The sequence below is a fragment of the Felis catus genome, chromosome B3 (assembly GCF_018350175.1).
Source record: "Felis catus isolate Fca126 chromosome B3, F.catus_Fca126_mat1.0, whole genome shotgun sequence".
Classification (NCBI taxonomy): Eukaryota; Metazoa; Chordata; class Mammalia; order Carnivora; family Felidae; genus Felis; species Felis catus.
Window position 1 is genome coordinate 20,996,875 of NC_058373.1, and position 20,225 is coordinate 21,017,099.

Here is a 20,225-nt window from a genome sequence, read left to right on the forward strand (position 1 = left end):
GCCTGGTCATGTTCTCTGTGTCTGGTCTGCTAAAACATCCCCTACCGCTGACCACAGGACCACCTGGCACGTCTTTGACTTTATCATTCACTCTCTTCACTGAAGCTTCATAAAGGGTAAGTGGTGCCTGGGGTACCTCTGCAAGCCAGAGAATGAGAAAACACATGGGCAAACAAGGGCGGTTCCTGCGTGACCAGGCCTGAGGGGCTCAAGAGGTGAGCCCAAGGGCTGAGCCATTAAGGTTTGGGGGCTATTAAATCTCTGCCATTTGAGAGCAGCCAGGAACCCAGGGCATTGCTGGTGGAAACATAAAATGCTCACCATGGTGAAAAACAGTTTGTGAATCCTTAAAAAGTTAAACACCACCCATATGATCCAGGAATTGCACCCCAAAAAAGGAGGGAGAACAGCTATCTGCACAAAGCCTTGTATCCAAATGCTCACGGCAGTATTACGGACAATAGTCAAAAGGCAAAAAACAACCCACATGTCTATCAACTGGTGAGTGGATAAATAAAGTATGGTATATCCCTTGAACGGAATATCACTCAGCCATGAAAAGGAACGAAGTCCCGATGCGTGCCATAACACAGGTGAACCCTGAAAATATTATGCTAAGTGAAAGAAGCTAGACACAAAAGGTCACATACTGTATGATTCCATTCGGATGAAAATGTCCAGAAACAGGCACATCTGTACGCAGAGAAAGCAGACTTCGCATTGGCAGGGGCTGGGGGGAGGGGAGGATGGGGAGTGACTGATTAGTAAGTATGGGCTCTCCTTTTAGGGTGATGAAAATGTTCTGGGGCTAAATAGTGATGGTTGTACAATGCTGTACTAAATGCCACCAAACTGTACATTTTAAGACAGTCAAAATAGTGTATTTTATTTCATGGGTATACCACTACAATTTGAAAACAATGTGGAGGGGTGCCTGGGTGGTTCAGTCGGTTAAGCATCCAACTTCAGCTCAGGTCATGATATCACGGTTCATGAGTTCAAGCCCCACATAGCTGTCAGGCTATGTGCTGACAGCTCGGACCCTGGAGCCTGCTTCTGATTATGTGTCTCCCAATCTCTCTGTCCCTCCCTGACTCACACTCTGTCTCTGTCTCTCAAGAATAAATAAACATTGAAAACATTAAAAAAATAAATAAATAAAAACAAAAATAAAAATAATGTGGAAAGAATAACCTGAAGGTCAACTGCCAGCTTGTGCAGGACTAACCCTCTCCTTGGGCACAAAAGCCAAGAGAAAGGAGGGTGGGCCCAGGGAAGAAGGTGGGCGATCCAGATGGCACAGACGTTCTTCTCTCCCGGTTGCCTGCCTCACGCACCAGGATGTCACCCTTGGATTCATTTGTGGGAAAGGAGGGAAATCTACCTCTTAAAGCAGAGTGTGCTATGGAACTAGGGAGTCTTCCATTTGGTTGTGATCAATTATCAAAGGAGAAAACCTACAACCACCCCTTTCTAAAACTGTGGCTGGCCACCATCATGGCTGCTTCTCCCATAGGGTCTATAAGTTTGCTGCAGACATTGGCACATTTCCCATCCTTCTGCTTTAAAGATGAGAAGCCCTGTGTGAGCAGAGTTTCATGGCAGCAGCCCTCCAAGGCAGAAGAACAGTCTCTTGGATTTCTGGCAGGCTCCTGCATTTGCTCAGGAGACCCGAGGCCTCTCCTACACCCAGCCTAGAGTCCTGCACTCACATTCTGAGAAAGCTAGCTTGACAGCTGAAAAATGAAGAAAACAAAGGTCCATAAATTGAAAGGAAATCAAATGACCAATACTAAGTCAATGTTAGAAACCCATTCCCAGGGCATTTCTTTCTTTTATCTCAGGTTTTTATTTAAATTTTAGTTAGGGGCGCCTGGGTGGCGCAGTCGGTTAAGCGTCCGACTTCAGCCAGGTCAAGATCTCGCGGTCCGTGAGTTCAAGCCCCGCATCAGGCTCTGGGCTGATGGCTCGGAGCCTGGAGCCTGTCTCCGATTCTGTGTCTCCCTCTCTCTCTGCCCCTCCCCCGTTCATGCTCTGTCTCTCTCTGTCCCAAAAATAAATAAACGTTGAAAAAATAAATAAATTAATTAATTAATTAATTAGTTAATTAATTAATTTTAGTTAGTTAACACGTATGGTAAAATTGGCTTCAGGAGTAGAATTTAGTGATTCAGCACTTACATACCAAACCCAGTGCTCACCACAACAAATGCCCTCCTTCATGCCCATCACCCATCGGCCCATCCCCCACCCACCTCCTGCCATCAGCCCTCAGTTTGTTCTTTTTGTTAAGAATTTCTTATGGTTCGCTTCCCTTTCTTTTCTTTCCCTCTTGCCCTATGCTCATCTGTTTTGTTTCTTAAATTCCACACATGAGTGAAATCATATGGTATTTGTCTTTCTCTGACTTATTTTGCTTAGCATAATACACTCTAGCTCCATCCACATTGTTGCAAATAGCAAGATTTCATTCTTTTTGATGGCTGAGTAATAATCCAGTGTGTGTGTGTGTGTGTGTGTGTATGTGTGTGTGTGTGTGTGTGTGTGTGTGTATGTGCCACATCTCCTTTATTCATCAGTCAATGGACATTTGGTCTCTCTCCATAGTTGGCTGTTGTTGATAATGCTGCTATAAACACCCTTTGAATCAGTGTTTTTTGTATCCTTGGTAAATATTCAGTAGTGCAATTATTGGATCATGGGGTAGTTCTATTTTTAACTTTTTGAGGAACCTCCATACTGTTTTCCAGAATGGCTGCACCAGTCTGCATTCCCACCAACAGAGTAAGAGGGCTCCCCTTTCTCCATATCTTCACTAACATCTGCTGTTTCCCGGGGGCATTTTCTAGATTTGACTTCTACACATCTATACAGGCCACTGTTCCCAGCATGGAACTGCTATGACCCGCTTTCTGTTCTCCTAACATAAGGACTTCTCTGTTTCAGTCAATATTATTAGTCCGAAGTAATAAACAACTCAATGGAACTGCCTAAGGCGGCAAACACTAAAACAAAGTGCTATGATTCATAATTTGAAAACTAAGTTTAACCAGCTAATAATACATAATGAAGATACCAGCGACCCAGTTAGCTTTTATTAAATCCACCTGTTCAATTTCTACGATTATACAATGTAGAATATTTGGTTTTCGTAACACTGAGAATAAGGAGAGAGAGTAGAATTAGCTGTTGTTATAATAATACATTTGACAATACATTTTTATTTGAATGATACCAAAAATGTAGGACTTCAACTATTTTACTTAATGATGTGCAGACCCACTGCCTTGTGACCACATGCACCAGTGTCCACAGGCTCAAATGAGTGTGGTCAGCTCACCTCTACTGTGACAACACCAAACAGGTGGTGATTGGCCAAAACGTCTGTCTGTGTTCATCTGATACTGGTTACGCAGGTTCAGATTGGCTCAACTTGGTTTTAGATGATTCAGGTTGGCTCAGGTGAGTAAATGGGCCAAGAGGCTTTTCCTTCTTTCTTTTGTTTCTTTTCTTTCTTCCTTACTTCCTTTCTCTCTTTCTCTCTCACCCTTCTTTCCTTCCTTCCTTCCTTCCTTCCTTCCTTTCCTTCCTTCCTTCCTTCCTCCCTCCCTCCCTCCCTCCCTTCCTTTTACTGTGGTAAATATACATAATATAAAATTTATCATTTTAACCATTTTTAAGTGGACAATTCAGTGGCATGAAATGCATCCACATAGTTGGACAACTGTTACCACCATCCACCCACAGACCTTCTCATCCTCCCCAACAGAAACTCTGTCCCCATTAAATACTAATTCCCCATTCCCCCTTCTCCCAGCCCCTGGCAGTCCCCATTCTACTTTCTGTCTCTATGAATCTTATTACTCTAGGAATCTCACAGAAGTGGAATCATACAGGATTTGTCTTTTTGGCACTGGCTTACTTCACTAACTGTAGTGTCCTCGGGGTGCATGCATATTGTGGCAAGTGTCAGGATTTCCTTCCTTTCACAGGCTTAATAATATTCCACTGCATGCCAACATCTTTTCTTTTGTACTTTATCACTATGACTGTGGCACAGTCCTCCCACAAATACTGAAAAAAGTACCATGCCATGATTTCTGAATATAGGTCAAACTGCCCATGGTTTAGATGACTTGGGATTCTTTGGGTTAATTCATTATGTTTCATTCTTCTTGGCATTTAAAAGAGGGTTGGAGATTAAATATTAATGAAATATTAGGCAAGAAAAACCTGGGACAGCAATTTCACTTCCTAACATCTCCCATAATTAGCAAATTCGATGCAGCAAAAAGAGCCCTGACCTGCCATTGGTCTGGTTTCTGGAGCAGGTTTTGAGGACTGGTGGTGGCTAGATTATCCCTTCTCTCTTGAAGATTAACATTCATATTTCTCAAAGTGACTAATGTGCTATTTTTACATACTTGGGCCCAAATGAGTGAATAAATGAATGAATGGACAAAGCAGAGGATAGATCACAGTGAGGAAGAGCTTCTATTTTCATGACTAGAAACAAAGGAAACAGCAGCAGCAGTGGTCAAAAGAACCCAAAAACCTCTGAGATACCTGGCGTGGGTGTGGTATGGTCCAGGCCTAAGCCTGTTTGAAGAAGACACGTGGACAGGTGAGTCTGCATCACGGTGCATCATGGTCAAAGCCAGCAGACTCAGAGGCAGTGGGAGTGAAAGGAACAGATGTCTCCCAGCTGGCACCAAGAGCTGGTGTGAGGGGAAGCAAGAGACCCAAGGCTGGGTGGGAAGTGTTGGGGTAGTGAGGGGGCTGCATCGGAAATCTGAGTGGGCAAACAGATCTCAGAGGCAGAATCAGAGGCCACCTGCAAATGGTATGGGCCAATGGAGAGGGAGACTGACCAAGGAGGGTGAATGGGAAACTTCCCTAAACAGCAACATCCCTCCAACTTTATGCCATGCCCAAGCTGCTCTCCTGGGCAGCAACCCCACATCCAGAGTCTAGTTCAGGCACCTGACCTATAACACCTGACTGCACCCACAGCAGGACACAATGGCCAACCATGGGGGCAGACCCAGCAGCACAATGGCACTGAAGACAGCATAAGGCCATCTCTGGAAATGCCTCTTAAATGGAGACAGGAACCAGATGCAGGTCTGGACCATGTGCCCCCTGCTAAAACCAGAGGAGCCAAACAAATAGATTCTGTAAGTCCGTTCTATAAATCCTTCAGCTCCAACAATTTGGGCCTTGGCTTGGTCTCAGGTGGAAAGAGACCAGCTTCTCTAGTGTGAAGGCTGGCTGTGAGACCCAGACCTGGCAGGTTCTAGAATGCACCAGCAGCCCTGGGGGCACCATTCTGTCCCATACCTCCTTTCTCAAAGTTCCTGAGATGTGCTTAGTCTTCTCCAGTTGCCCATGGTCTTATTGATACAGAGTTGGGGGGCATTCTTTGTTTGCCTCCTGTGATCATAGTCCCACGACGTTTTTAGTAACTGATTAGCACTGGTCACAATCTGAATGCTTTGGGTTGAAAACCCCGTGCCCTCCATTGCCATGCTGTCACATCTCAGGAGCGGGCACCATGTATTACATTACACATCTCTGAGTCTCATGTTCAGCAATGTGGTCTTTCTTCCTGAACAGCAGATGTTTCTAAAAATTCTTCCATGGAGTCTTGTACTTCCTCGGGGTTGTCACGTGACAGTTTTGTCAGCTGGATGCGTCTCCAGCCCCTGGAACATGTGAAGGACCATGGGAGGTGCTGCAGGGGACTGAGGTCGGGAACTGCATGTGGGCCAACCCCCTGCCTCAGTCCCATGCCCACCCTTCCCATTCCCAAAATCTGCCCTAGACACATCACTGGCAAACTGGTACTACTCAGATCAGTGCAATTCAGTTCAAGCTCCATGTGTACTGGGCACCTCATCAGGCCCCTTGCCTCTCATCCTTATAAACACTCCTTCAGTTCCCACATGTGAACCTCTGCCCTCACGATCCATCCGAGCTGCTCAGGGGCTCCCCAGAAACATCTCCCCGAACTGCCCTGCTGGGGCTGGCCTTCCAGATGTCCCTGCCCCTAAGCTCCCTCCTGGCTTCCCCCTCCCAACCAAGGGCCTTTCTCCCTCTCTCCTCTCCTATTACCATCAGAATCCCAAGTGACCTCTCTCAGGGCTCTCAGCCCCCATCACAATCCCAGCCCCCACGCACCTCCACGTTCAGCCTCACCTGGTTGGCTCACTTCCCGAAGCTGCCCTCAAAGTCCCAGAGCCTCTCAGCTTATCATCCTTGCTGCAGCCAGCCCCTCTCCTGAGCACCCAGCCCCATCTGGACTGGGAAGCATCTGTGGTCTATCTCCCTCTAGAAGGAGGTTCGCAATACAGACTTATGCCATTTTTAATCTTTGCACCTCTGGTGCCTGGTACATCGCATGGGCTGTGCAGAAAGGAACACAGGGGCCAGCAGCCCCAGGAATCTGAGCAGCCTGGCTGGGGCCAGTTGGCTTTGAAGGAGAGTGGGAGTTATGTGCAGAAATTCGAGGTTAAGGAGAGACCCTCGGACGGTGATTTGGAATTAGTGAGAGATCAGTGCGCCAGAGCCCAGCTCATCTGGGTGGGGTTCTTGGTTAATTTCCTATTGGGAACAGAGTGTGAGAAAATCAGGGCAGCCCTTGGAGGTGCATAGGTATCACCTTGTTGCCCAAAATTAGAGACCCCAGTGAAGAAAGGGACTAAGGATGTCCCCAGGAGGGCATGTGAGAACTATCCCTCCTGGAAGTCCCTGCAGGAGCAAGAGCCCACCTGAGGAAGGCCTGCAGAGACAGGAGAGACTGAGGACATGTGGGAGCTGCCCCCACCTCACTTGTCACCTCTGCTCCCTCAGGTTTCAGGCTGCACACACACTTCCTCTGTCTCCAGTGTGTCCCTGGCCAGTTGGTCCTCCTCCCAACCTGCCTTATAGTGGTGGCTTTGTCCCTCCCTTAATGGCACTCCAGAAGGCAGTGATAACAACTTGCTCATTGGTGTCCTCAGCCCTGCACAGTGTGGCCCTGGACCTAAACTGTTTGCAGAGCCTCAGCCAGCTGCCTCCCCCATATCCTGAAAGAGGCTCCTATGGATTTGAAATCATCATTGTCACCATCAGGGCAAGGGCTCCACACCCCTTACATCCACTGCAGACTCGGATCCATATCAACTCTGCTCCCTGCCACCCCAGGAGATAGACAGTTGTTGGCGCAGATAATGTGTCCAGAATGTTCCAGAACTGGGAGCCAGATGGGGTGCAGGCTTCTTGCCACTGCCATTTGCTTTCCTAACCACTGCACCTTGCTCTCTCTTCAAGGGCTAGAGGTGGGGAAGTTTCTTTCTAGATTATTGTTAGTGGAAGGGCTCTCCGTGATTTTCTTGGACAATAAAACAGTGTTTTAGAGACCCTGACTTTAACTAGATTTTAAAAGCACTGAAGCCATCCTAGATTCCTGCTAAATAAGCTGCTCTGTGACAGCAACAGCCACCTCTGGTCACAGGTCTTCAAGAGGCCTCATAAAAATCAAATAAGGCCATTGTGCTGACTTGACAAATAGGCCCAGAGAAATCAAGTTTGGAAGCCTGAACACATCAAGTGAGGGGCTCACAATGCCAAGGCAGTACCCTCCTGGATTTTGTTTCTCAGGGTGGCCCCAGGAATTAGTTATGGCAGGTGCTACAGCTACTCATCACAGCACTGGGAGCAGAGGAGGCTGGGGAAGAGCACAGGACCCCTGGGAACTCTCCTGTGCTACCTCCTCATGTGCACAAAAAAAAAGGCAGGACCTGATGCCAGAAGAGCCGGAGCACCTGCAGAATCAGGGTCAGGGCTGTGGGAAGAAAGAGGCCACCTACACTCGAGAGAGGCATGGGGGTGGGGGGTGAGGACCTTCCTCTTCCCCCGACTGGGCCATGCTCTGTGTCTCCCAGAAACTCCTGTCCTCAGTGCCTACCCATGAGGTCTTTCTCCAGCCCTGCCCTACCTATAGCCAGGTTTGGATAAACCGCTCCCTCCTGGGCACAGTGCAAGCACCAGATACCTTTGCATACTTGCTGCCCAATGACATGCCAATGGAGCTTACCTGAGTGCCAATGATCCCAGGGTACTCCTCTCTCAGCCCCTCGGGGCCTCTTAAGACATGGTACCCTTTACTGTAAAGCAGGTGCCCATATTTACTTCCTATGACACTGAACAGGGCATGTAGGAGAGGCACCAGCCCACAGGAAGCACTCACAATGCCACTGCCCACCCCACCCCCCGGGAAGGCCGAGGTCACCCATACACTTAGCATCGTCCCTCCCCATCTGGTGCCAGCATTCCTATCACAATCTCAAAAGGTCCTTCACAAAGCAAGCCTCGACTGAATGCGAAATCACAGCAAAGCCATCTCCACAAGGAACAAGGATAAACACTTGTATGTTTGATGTGGTCTCAGGGCCCTGTATCATGCCTCCATTTAACTGTTGTATTAAGTTGACTATGATGTATTGACTTTCCTTTTTTTCTATTGTCAGAGGGCCCTTTTTAGAAAGTGCTGGCTGGACCGATGATAAACAGAAATCATGAAAACCCCCAATAATCAAAAAATGCATTTGGTGTGCCATCCTAGCACACAGCACTATTCCATGCAGTTGCCGCATAAATCAAACACCTTGAACTAGATGGCTGTTGAAGTGCTGACGTGCGCCCAGCCCACAGAGTGCATGGAACAGGACAAGGCATGCCTGGCCGCTTGAGAAATCTCCAGAGCCCAAAGGAAAGGAATAAATCTATTAAGGGAGAATTTTAGGCACAGAGAAGATATTTTCAGAGTACTTTTTCTCAAGATATATGTCACAGGCTAACACATGAGAAAGAGGGGGATTCCAAAAGAGTCAGTCCAAACCAAATCCAGTCCTTGCTGAACCCAGATGCACAGAGACTACAAGAACCTGCTATCCCAGGCTGCCACCAGATCTATGGAACTACGATCTTTGGTGCTAAACAAACATGTTCTTACAGGAGCATGGAGAAGCAGCCCCCAGGGGAGCACTGATCAGCAAGTCCCTGCTCCTAGGAGGTGTACTGATGACCCGCCAAGTCCCCAAAGCTTACTCCTGAGCTGTGAGACTAGAGTCCCACTGAGGTCCTCTCTCTACACACACAGCAGAAGTAGGTGCAGAAATGGCAATTCAATCTGGATATTCAATACAAACTAGGCTGGGCGCAACTCACATAGTCTTCAGTCACTATATGTAAACAACAAAACATATCAACAAAGCTCCATAAAAGTAAGGAAAGTGGTGCATGAATGATCTCTACTTGACTACTCTAGGGCCTGAGCCCTCATGAACTCAGGATGTTGGGATGATTTTACAGACTGGAGGTCTTGTGTCCACTGGTCACCCCACTGGTGTCATGACACATGGGCTACGAACAACGGAGCATGTCAAGCCCTCATAATACCAACTAAATAAGGACAAAATAGAAGAGATGGCCACTCTCTAGGAGGAATACTGCCCAATTCACCTACGTGGACTCACTCACCAGCAGGCAGGTTCAAACACATCCTGCCACAGAAGTCAGCTTTACCTCTTCTAGAGGCCCTTCTAGAACTGCACAGTGCAAGGGCACCTGGGTGGCTCCATTGGTTAACTGTCCAACTCTTGATTTTGGCTCAGGTCATGATCTCATGGTTCATGAGTCCGAGCCCCGCATCTGGCTCTGCGCTGGCAGCCCCAAACCTGGTTGGGTTCTCTCTCTCTTCCCTCTCTTTGTGCCCCTACCCTGCTCATGCGTATGCTCTCTCTCTCTCAAAATAAATAAATAAAATTTTTAAAAATTAAAAAAAAAAGAACTGCACAGTGCAGCAAAGGCATGAATTTTGGTGCAACACAGACTGCTTACCCCTTGAGCTGTGTGACCATGGGTGTGGTAGTTATCCAATGTAGGTCTTAACTGCCTCATCTGTAAAACAGGAGCAACCCTAGTCCCTATCTCTTCTAATCATTCTAGGATTCACTTAGATCATACACATGAAGTCCTTCACATAATGTTGGCCATGACCACCAACACCAGGGTCAGTTCCACCATCACCCAGGGACTCCCCACAAACAGCAAAACAAGAAACATTAACTCCTCAGAAGCCAAGGGTCCCAGTGGTGAAACAGGTGACCTCTTGTCCCCCATCAACTTTCTGGGTTGATGTTGAATCATCCTGGGATTGAGCCATGAAGCAGGGAGATCTTGGGAAGTTGTGTGATCCGGCTTTCTATCCCCTAGGATATGCAACTGTGGTCAGTAGCTTCCTGATAGGCCCTGCCTGGGGAGAAAAGGGACTAATAACCAAGATTTTGGGGGAAACACTGTCCAAGCAGGGCCAGGGGTATCTTTGTTGCAGTTAAGTCTGGGACTTCACACAGCACATGTACAACCAAAGGAGTGAATCTCTGAGATGGGAAATCTTTGCCGTAAAGTTTCTCAAGCTCATCTGCCAATCAGATACAGTTAGTTCTCCTTGTTCAGGGCAGTTACATTCTCTAAACCTGCTGTGAACTCTGCATGTATGAATACTAACCCACTTACCTCCTAGAAGAAATACAGGATGAGGTTCCTGCAAAGCCTCTGATCACCATTTTTGTCAACTAATCAATACATAACCTTGTTTTCCATCTGTTTCTTTTCTGTTTTTGCCTTATGTGTGTTTCTCCCTAAAGACACCTTATTTAATGTGTATTCCTCACAGATGATTACATCCTGTATTTTCTTATAATAAAACTAGCTAAGAAGAGTCTAACATTTTCCTGACCCTGGATAAGAAGACCGTAAATTTCTTTGGCTCCCAGCCTCATCACAGTGCCCTCACCATGCTCTTTTTATTAATGGTCACCTCATGAATCCACAAAGTAACCCCCTTTTCCAATGCTTCCTCACACACTATAGATGTTACTTTAGTGCTTTCCAGATCAACCTCATGTACAGATTGGCGAATTTCCTCTTCCTCTTTCTGGCTGTACCATATTGTTGACTCATGGCCAACAGCTCTATCATTCACACCTACATGAAATATCTAACACAAAGTATTTTTCTCCATAAGGCACATCATAGCCTTCTCATACTTAGAAACATCAGACTGCACTCCAGCACTGCAAGTGGGGGTCATTTTATCACCAAACAGAAAGCGCAAAAATGCAAAAAACATGGCGCTAAAAGGCCCATGAAAAGGACACCTGTTTGCAGTATGAGAGCTGAAACAAGAAGGCAGAGTGTCTCCTTGTTCAAACTCAGCTGGGATCATGCACGCTGACTGACTCACGTGCCTCTGCCTCTCTGTGAGTGTCCACAAATGCTTGCAAAAGCACCACGAGTACTGATTTTAAGCTTACACATAAATTTTAGCAAGTAGGCCAATTCACAAATATGGAATACATGAACAATAAGGATCAGTCAGGATTACCTGGGTGGCTCAGTCGGTTAAGCAACTGACTTGATTTCAGCTCAGGTCATGATCTTGGGCTCTACACTGGCAGTGCAGAACCTGCTTGGATCTCTCTCTCTCTCTCTCTCTCTCTCTCTCTCTCTCTCTCTCTCTCCCCCCCCCCCTCAAAATAAATAAATCAACTTAAAAAAAAAAAGAACAAGGATCACCCATGCTGTGTTTACACATCTAACAGGATGCTAGTTTGCCTCTTTGATTTGAAACTCTCAGCAACAGAATTTGGCCATGCCATGTGACAAAATATTTTTTTTGCTTATATTTTCCAAATTTTCCTCAATAAACATGGATTGCTTTGAAATAGCTCTTTCTTCTCTAGAAATACTCATGCACAGATCTCTGTTCCCCCAATCACATGTGTCTAACTGCAATTTGAGTCTATTTCCTTTGGTTTCTCTCACATCCTGCCCTCCCTCCCCCACCCCCATCGCAGACCTCTTGGTCTCATCAGCATTACACAGGAGAGAGGTCTACCTGCAAACTGGAGCCTTTTCAAAAGCAAACACACGGAAGGAAACATCTGTAACAACAAGCAACATCTAGAGCATATAAAGTTCTCCTAGGATATAGAAAAGCACTCAGACTCCACAAGATAAAGAGCACAAATCAAACATTCATAGAAAAAGAGTAGCAAAGGGTGCCTGGGCGGCTCAGTCCGTTAAGCATCTGACTTCAGCTCAGGTCATGGTCTCTCAGTTTGTGGGTTCAAGCCCCACATCAGGCTCTGTGCTGACAGCTCAGAGTCTGGAGCCTGCTTCGGATTCTGTGCCTCCCTCTCTCTCTGCACCTCCCCTGCTCATGCTCTGTTCTCTCTCTCTCTCAAGAATAAACATCAAAAAAAAAAAAAAAGAAAAGAAAAGAAAAAGAGAAGTAGCAAGATAACATGAGGAGATGGTTAAAGTTCATACCCAGTATGGGAATTTATTCTCAGGCAATAAACCAAAAGAAAACTTGTACATAGATGTCTGTGCCAGTCCAATGTGTAAGAAACAATCCCATCTGCAACCTGTATGCTTGGTGGCAGGATATGTGCAGACGAATGAATTAGATGGCACGTGGCCTCAATGGAACATTCAAAGGTCAGTAAAAATGATCATGAAAATTATAAGGCAACACAGAGAAACACTTGTAACATGACAGATTTTAAAATGTGGATAGCAAAATTACATCTGGACTGCAAAGACAACCACATGCATTATTCATATTCAATGCTAGAGTCTGAAAAGTAACACAGAAAAACCAAAAGAACTCATCTGCTAAGGCAGCGGGAACCACAGAGGATACTTTTTCTGTCTTCCCATTTCTAATTCCATTGTAATACTGTTGTCCACACAAGGACGAAATAAAAGGCTATGCAATACTCTTCAAAGTGTCCATGATGTAACTTTTCAAGCTTTAAAATGAGGATCAGAGAGGTGAGGGATGCTATGCAATTCTTCCTCCAGCAGAAGCTTTCCATGGTATTGCCTCTCAAATTTGAATGTGGCCTCTTGTCACATGTGGATTCAGTGGTTCTGCGGTGGGGCCCTCCAGTGAGGCAACACTGCTGGGCCATGGATCACACTTTAGAAAGCAGACTCCAGGTGGCCACCATTGCCCTTTGGCCGTTAGCTATTTTGTTTTGCTTTGTTTTGTTTTACTATAGCCTTAATCCCAGGCTATGACACACTAACCGTAGAAGGCCCAGGGAAAGGCCAGCATGGGACTCAGGCACCCTGTCCACCTATTTGAGGCTACTCTTTTGTTGGCTCCTGCCACACAGTCTAGCTGTCCTGGGGGGAGTAAGGGATTCCTTTTAGGAAGCAGGCTGTGATCTGAAGCAAGGAGTCACCACATTTCCCACTGGACCTCCTTCACACACTCTTGCTTTCAAGATGATTCTATCACAGTGGCTCTTTTTTGGTCCAATTTCAAAAGGGTCCTCATCTGGAGAATGGGTCACCTGTGTCTACAGGATGGGAAGACCCAGGTCACATTCACCCAGGCATGGCAGAGTCCCCCAAAGGAATCCTTAGGCCCCATTTTCATCAGGAACCCTTGTCAGCACTGAGCTTGGCATCATCAGGTACTCTCTTTGATGGAGTTAATTTGTGAATGAATGAGTGAGTAAACCAAAAAAGCTATGAAATAAATAACCCGTTTAAATGAGCTTCTCTAGAGTGTCTCAGATTCGCTTTGAGGAGACACTCTATTTAGGGAGAGAAGTTACCTGCTCTTTCACTCAATGCCATGACTCTGAGGAACAGAGCTCCTACTGGGTCTCCAACAATGGCTCAGGATGTCTCCCACCTCCACCTGCCCTTTGAAACCACCACCACCACCCCCATTCATTCCATCCTATTCATCCATCCCTCAGGCTCTCCAACCCAAAGTCTGCATTTTTGCTCAAATTAGCATCTGGTACAGCATAAAAACAGCAAAACATCAGGTCTTGCCCACTCCCCGTCATACTCTAAAGATAATGTTCTCTTTACGAGAACTTTGTCAGGGAAGTCATTTGTTACAAGGCGCAGTATGCCCTGTGTAGCCCACGTTAGTCCCTGTGGCGCCATAGCCACTGTTTGGCAATGAGTCCAACTCAGCCAAAGTGAAGAAGGCTGGCAGTGTTTGGGCTTAAAGCCCAGACCTTGGGCCCCAAGCCACCTGCCTTTGGGGGAGCTCCCCACATCCACTCGTGTAACAGCAGTTTCTCTACATCCCAGAGCCCTCGGTGCAGGCACAACTGCCGTGAATAACAAGAACACCCCAAAAGTGAAGTCAACCTACATTTAATGGTCTTTAAAAAGAACAAAAGACATCGACATGCAAGTAACAGAAACCAGCAGCAAGTCATATGACTTATATCCCAAACACACGTCCTTAGTGTATAAACTCATGGACTCCTCTGGGGGAAAAAATACTAATTAAGGCTTTAAAAAATATAAAAGCATTTCATTGTCATTTGCCCACAGAATTGGCCAAACAGAAGTTCCTTTACACAAGTGTAATAGTCACATCTTCTTTATATATTCACAGAGGGGTGTTGTTTTTCTTTTGTTTTTGAAAAGCAGCTTTTCAAATGTAGCTATCAAAATATATGCTCACTTTGATACAGTTAAAAGAAAATAAAGTTATGCTTAAATCCATTGGCCTCATTAATATGCATTTCTTCTCCAAGACTTTGTCAAACCTTCAAATAATTATTTTCAAAATAGTTATTTACAGCTAATGGCCCATAATGCCAAGCCCCTGAGCTTTCAGAAAAGTGTCACTGGGATACAATGGTCCCTGTGAAATGCACGCAGGTCACTACCCCTTGTCACTGGGGCATCCAACCACTGCCTGCCACAGTATGCACTCCCCAGCAACCTCACAGCCTTGTCAATGTCCCATCAGCCTGAGGGAAAAAACCTGGTAGGGGGATGGTAGTCACACGGGGCCACCCCCAACCATGAACAAATCCAGCACAAACAGGCTAGAGACTCAATCTCTTTTAGGTGGGAGGGGGGTACCTTCTGGAAGGCACTAGAATGTCCACATACCTGCTACATAACTGAATTAATGCAGAACTAAACATGCCCTTGAACTATGGGCTTTGGCACCTGTGTGGGCAATACCAGAGTATCCTTTGCTCTCTGGGCCCCTCCACCCCCTTCCCTCTGGGGACAGCCAGAGTCCTACCTGCTCTTGGGGCCACTTTGGCCTCTCCTCTGGAGTTCTGGACTTGGTCTTGAAGCCTCTCTGGGGGTCTCCGGAGTGCTTGGCCTCAGGAGGGAGGTTCAGCGATTTGGGCCTTCCCTCATGTCTGCTAGGGCCGTGGCTGGCCTCACTGGGTGGGCAGGCCTCTGTGGAGTCCCCGGGTCCCGGCTCGGGTCCCCGCACCAGCGCGTGTTCAGGGCTGGCCTCACCGGCGCTGGTGATGCTGGTCATGCTCAGACTCATCTTGATCTCAGCCACGATCTGGTCGATGTCCTCCTCCTGGTCCTCCAGGTCCCCATCCCCACGCCTCGGGTGATAGGGGGAGGCAGTGCCCGTGTTCCCATTGGCCTCCGCGGGGTAGTAGTCCTGGTAGCCCTCTTCACTGGGACAGTAGTGGACACCTTCTTCCTGGTCCTGGGCCTCCAGGACGGAGGCCTCATCCTCCGGGATGGGGAGGTGGCCGTCCCGGTAGTCCGGGCTCCCTTCGTCCCCGTGGCCATGCGGATGGGGGCCTGCCGAGTCCGTCCACTCCTCCACGGCCTCCTGGCACTCATCCGTCTCCAGGTGGCGTGTGCCATGGGCCAGGTACCCCTCCCCGTTGCAGTCCATGCCCTCCAGGTAGCTGTCATCCTCGGGGCAGTAGCGGATATAGTAGGTGATGCCCTCCTCCTCCTCGGGGAGGCCCTCATCATAATCCTCTTCCTCAGAGGTGTTGTTCACATAGTCGGAGCTGGAGTCCCCATCGGGGCTGTGGTCGTGGCACCCCTGGTCTGGGGGTGTGGGGCTCTCGGGTTGCAGGGTGGACAGCTCCAGGCCCTTGGGCACGTACTCTGCCAGGGGCAGCTCTGCGTCCTCGCTCTCAGGCTCCTGGCCATGGGGGACGGGGCCAGGCCTCGCCCTGTGGTCCAGCATGCTGCTCGCCGTGCTCTGACGCTTCCGGTTGGCCATGGCGGATGCTCACGCAGCCATCATCACCTGCAGGCAGCCACTGTGGGGAGGAACATTGAAGAGGACAGTCAGAACCCCACAAAACATGGCCGACCCAAGGCTCCCGCCAGGCTGCCAACAGCAGGACCCACAGGAGTGTTCCACCACCATGTTGTCTCAGAGCAAAGTTAATGCACATCTGTTCAAATAATGTGATGTCCCCACTGCAGCTGACTCATTTGTGGAGAGCAACGCATGCCCATGCCACAGAGACGGGGGACATGCAGGGCTGAGGGGAAAGGAGGCAGGGGTGAAGCGAGGCACCTGCTATTCACCAGGATGACTGCCTCTTTCCCAGAACCTCACCGGCTCATTCATGACTTCTTAAGAATGCTCACCCCGTTTGGGTAGCCAAGGTGACAAGACAAGGAGTCATCAGATCAAGTTATTTTGTCTCAAAGAGCAAAAGAGAAGCTTTCATTCAGAAGACATGAGGAGGTCTAATGAGGAGGTAACACTACCTTCCAAGTCTAAATCCACTGCTCCTCAAAGGCCTCAAGTCCCCTCCCCTACCAGCTGTCTCGCCCTCCCCAGTGCATAGAAGCCTCTCCTTCCTCCTTGCTCCAAACCAAGAGGATTCCCCAGGTGACCAGACTTGCCAGGAACTGTCCAGGCTGAGCCCCATACAGAGAAGCTGAACCTGAGCCCTAGCCTCACAGGCTCAGCAGGGTGAGGGTACAGGAGAGGGGGACACCAGGGGGAGGACAGCACTGCCTGGCCATGGAGAGAGGGCAGAGGGTGTGGCCACAGCTTGCAGGATGTGGATCATGGCATCACGGGCACTGCGAAGATCCTGTAAGTCCAAATGGGGGAGGTCCTGGGGCGCCTGGGTAGCTTAGTCTGTTGTTAACCGACCGACTCTTGATTTCAGCTCTGGTCATGATCTCAAGGTTCGTGAGTTCAAGTCCCGCAATGGGCTTCGCGCTGTGTACATCCTGCTTGGGATTCCTCCCCCCCCCACCCCTCTGCCCCTACCCCACTCGCTCTGTCTCTCTCTCTCAAAAGAAATAAATAAACTTTTTAAAAATGGAGAAGGACCTGACCCCACCCCCCAGGACCCTGCATTTTATCCCACAAACCACGCAGAGTCATCAGGCAACTTTCAGCAGGTGCATGACACGAAGGATTCCTGTTTTAGTCTCATCTCTCTGAGCCCAGGGTGGAAGAGATGCTGGAGGACAGAGAGCTGCAGGGAGGGAGACCAGTGAAAAGTCTATTCCAGCTCTAGGGAATGTGAGGGGCCAGCATCAGGGAAAAGCCATAGGGGATATTCAAAGGGATCATTAATGTTTTATCTCTTCAGCTGAGTGGTGACCCAGATGTTTGCTTTATTTTTTAAATGGTACTTTGACATTACTTATGCCTTGTTTTTGTTTGCATCATAGTTCATTTATTTTTAAAAACTTCTTCCAGTGTCCAGAGAAGAAATGAGAGCCTGTACACACGAAAATAGTTACAACGGTAAATTTCATGTTATGTATATTTTACCACAATTAAAAAAAATTATTTTTAAGTAAGTGAGAGCTTAAGGCAGTGGAAATGAGAGAGGATCTGTGGAAGCAATGGGCTCAGCAGGATTAGAGAGGAGAGACAGAGACTCTCATGCCAGTTCCTGCCCAGGCTCTGAGCTTCCCTGGCTATACATCCTCTTTCTTCTACCTTATCTCCACCTGAAAGTCCTAAAGACCCTTTGCATTCTGTATTCCCCAGAGCACCCATATAGCATTTTGCTTATAGTGGTGCCTAAAACACATTTTTCTATGAGACTGGGTTTACCAGATGGCCACAGTCACAGCATTATGAATATTCCCCAAAGAATGGAAGAGATAATTATTTCATCTGTCCAGACACTCAGAGTGCGAGCATCATTACTGATTGAGCCACATGCTTCTGACATGTGAATTCACTCCAAGAAAATTTCCTATTACAAGAGGCTCATGAATGTCTTGGTAGCATCACTAGATGCTGAAAGATTCACAGAGCCTTCTCCAGAGCAGCCCACGGACTAGAAAGATACTCCACCAGGAATATTATCACTGAGATGGACGCTGTAGGGTATGAATGTCCTCACAAGTTACCCCATCCCCAAGCCCCAAAACTGACAGGATAATCCCAGATATTTATTCCCAGGTAGGGATCGAGGTGCTCAGTGTTCATTACAATACAGGTGACCAGAGGATGCATCAAAAGCACTGACCTGCCTCACAGCCATTTATCATTTTACAACAGACCTCTTACCTGCACAAAGGATAGCTAACCACCAGGGACATGCATATGCTGTAGGACTGACGGAAGGAACTTGGCAACCACCTTTTTGTGGACACAATCTCTAGAAACAACCCCCAAAATGGTTCCTAAAGCATGCAGTGAATGCAGTGGCTAAGAGATGGCCAGATTCCTACACTTTGAGAGTCAGGATGGTCAAAGGCAAATGGAGCTGGTGGTCAGTTGCCCCTGAACACTCAGTTCCTATTCCTTGGGAGTAACTCTATCTCTATATCTCCCCAGGTCATACACATCCACATCCTTGTTAACAAACAAACTAAGGTACACCGTACCTCTTAACTTCAGATTCTATCTTAACCTCAAATTCTATGTCATTTGAGGGATAAAATCTGTATGCAAATACAGACGTGTGTATGCCCACATCTACATATGACACCATCTAGGCAAATATAAGACTCAAAGATGAAAGTACATATATTACAGTAATGTGGGACAGTCCCTAATCCCATAAATAATTTACCCAAGCAATCTACAATGTGAGGCTACTCCAGCCAAAATTTCAACAGAATATTGGGGAAACTGTGACCCAATAATTCTTAGGTTCATTTGGAAGAATAAATTCGTGAAAATAGCTCAGAAAGTTCTAAAAATGAGAGTAATTAAGAACTTGCCTTATCAAGTATGTAAATATACTCTGAAGTTTGGGGCCTGAACCCATGACCCTAAGATCAAGACCTGAGTCGAGATCAAGAGTCAGATGCTTAACCAACTGAGCCACGCAGGCACCCCCATTTATTCAAGACTTAAAAGGTCTTTCAACAGCATTACAGGATTCTTCATAGCAAGTTTATTCTTAGATTTTATTATTTTCTGGTGGCTGTAGTGTCTGCCATTATATATTTACCTGGCTATTGTTGGTATATAGAAAAATATCTATATTGATCTTGTAAAAGTCCATGTTCAAATTCTAGTAATTTTTAGTTGGTAATTTTGTTTCTCTCATTTCCAGCATTTTATCACCTTGTCTGGATGCACTGCCCTGGAGTGCTACTACACAGTTAAATGGCGGAGCTACTAAAAGACAGCCTTGACTTATTCTAATTGCAATGAAAATGTCTTTCTTTACTTTACTTCTTACCAGGGCCAGTCCAGGATAAAGCACATATGGCACTCACCTCAGTCATGAAATGTAACAGGGAAGGGGCCCCTGGGTGTCTCAGTCAGTTAAGTGTCCGACTCTTGGTTTCAGCTCAGGTCATGATCTCCCAGTTTGTGAGTTCAAGCCCCATGTCAGGCTCTCTACCCCCCTACCCCACGTTTCTCTTTCTCTCAAATAAATAAATAAACTTTAAAAAAAAGAACAAAATTTAACAGGGCAACAAAAAAGAGACTAGTTTAATACAATACTTTAAAAAAAACTATGCAAAAATAGATGATAAAAAATACCAACATGTTAAATAGACACAAGATCAGTATTATTGATTTTTCTCTTTGCCTCAGGTTCCCATAGGGCTCCGGCTGGACACTGTGAATGATCCAGTTTTTCAGAAGTTTTCACCATGAAATACCATGCTAGTTGTTGGCTTTTCTAGAGTTTGATAGAGTGGACCTTCTGATCCGGTTCTCTTTTCCATGGATACAAATGGAAAGGGACCCACAACAGAATCCTGGACGGCAGCAGCCGCGTCTTTGAAGGTCTGCAGAATTACATTTAACCTACTGGGGCACTTTTGGTATAAGAGAAAGAACCCTCCTATTAAAGATGAAGACAGAAGGTCTGTGTTTAAATTCAGACCTCCATTTGCTGTCAGGCCTTGGGCAAGATATTTAACAGAGCGATGGTCTTCTGCCCTTGGTAAATTGG

At 46.9% G+C, this 20,225-nt stretch overlaps 1 protein-coding gene across 7 annotated transcripts in view; it reads right to left on the bottom strand.

Annotated features, from left to right (window-relative positions):
* APBA2 (amyloid beta precursor protein binding family A member 2) overlaps positions 1-20,225 on the bottom strand; it is a 283,086-nt gene that overhangs the window by 66,541 nt on the left and 196,320 nt on the right. For all 7 annotated transcript variants that reach the window (XM_045058913.1, XM_045058914.1, XM_045058911.1 and 4 more), the window contains one exon: positions 15,131-16,136. In XM_045058913.1, coding sequence (XP_044914848.1) covers positions 15,131-16,096 — 966 coding nt within the window. In that variant the 5' untranslated portion in view covers positions 16,097-16,136. The remainder of the gene's footprint in view (positions 1-15,130; positions 16,137-20,225) is intronic.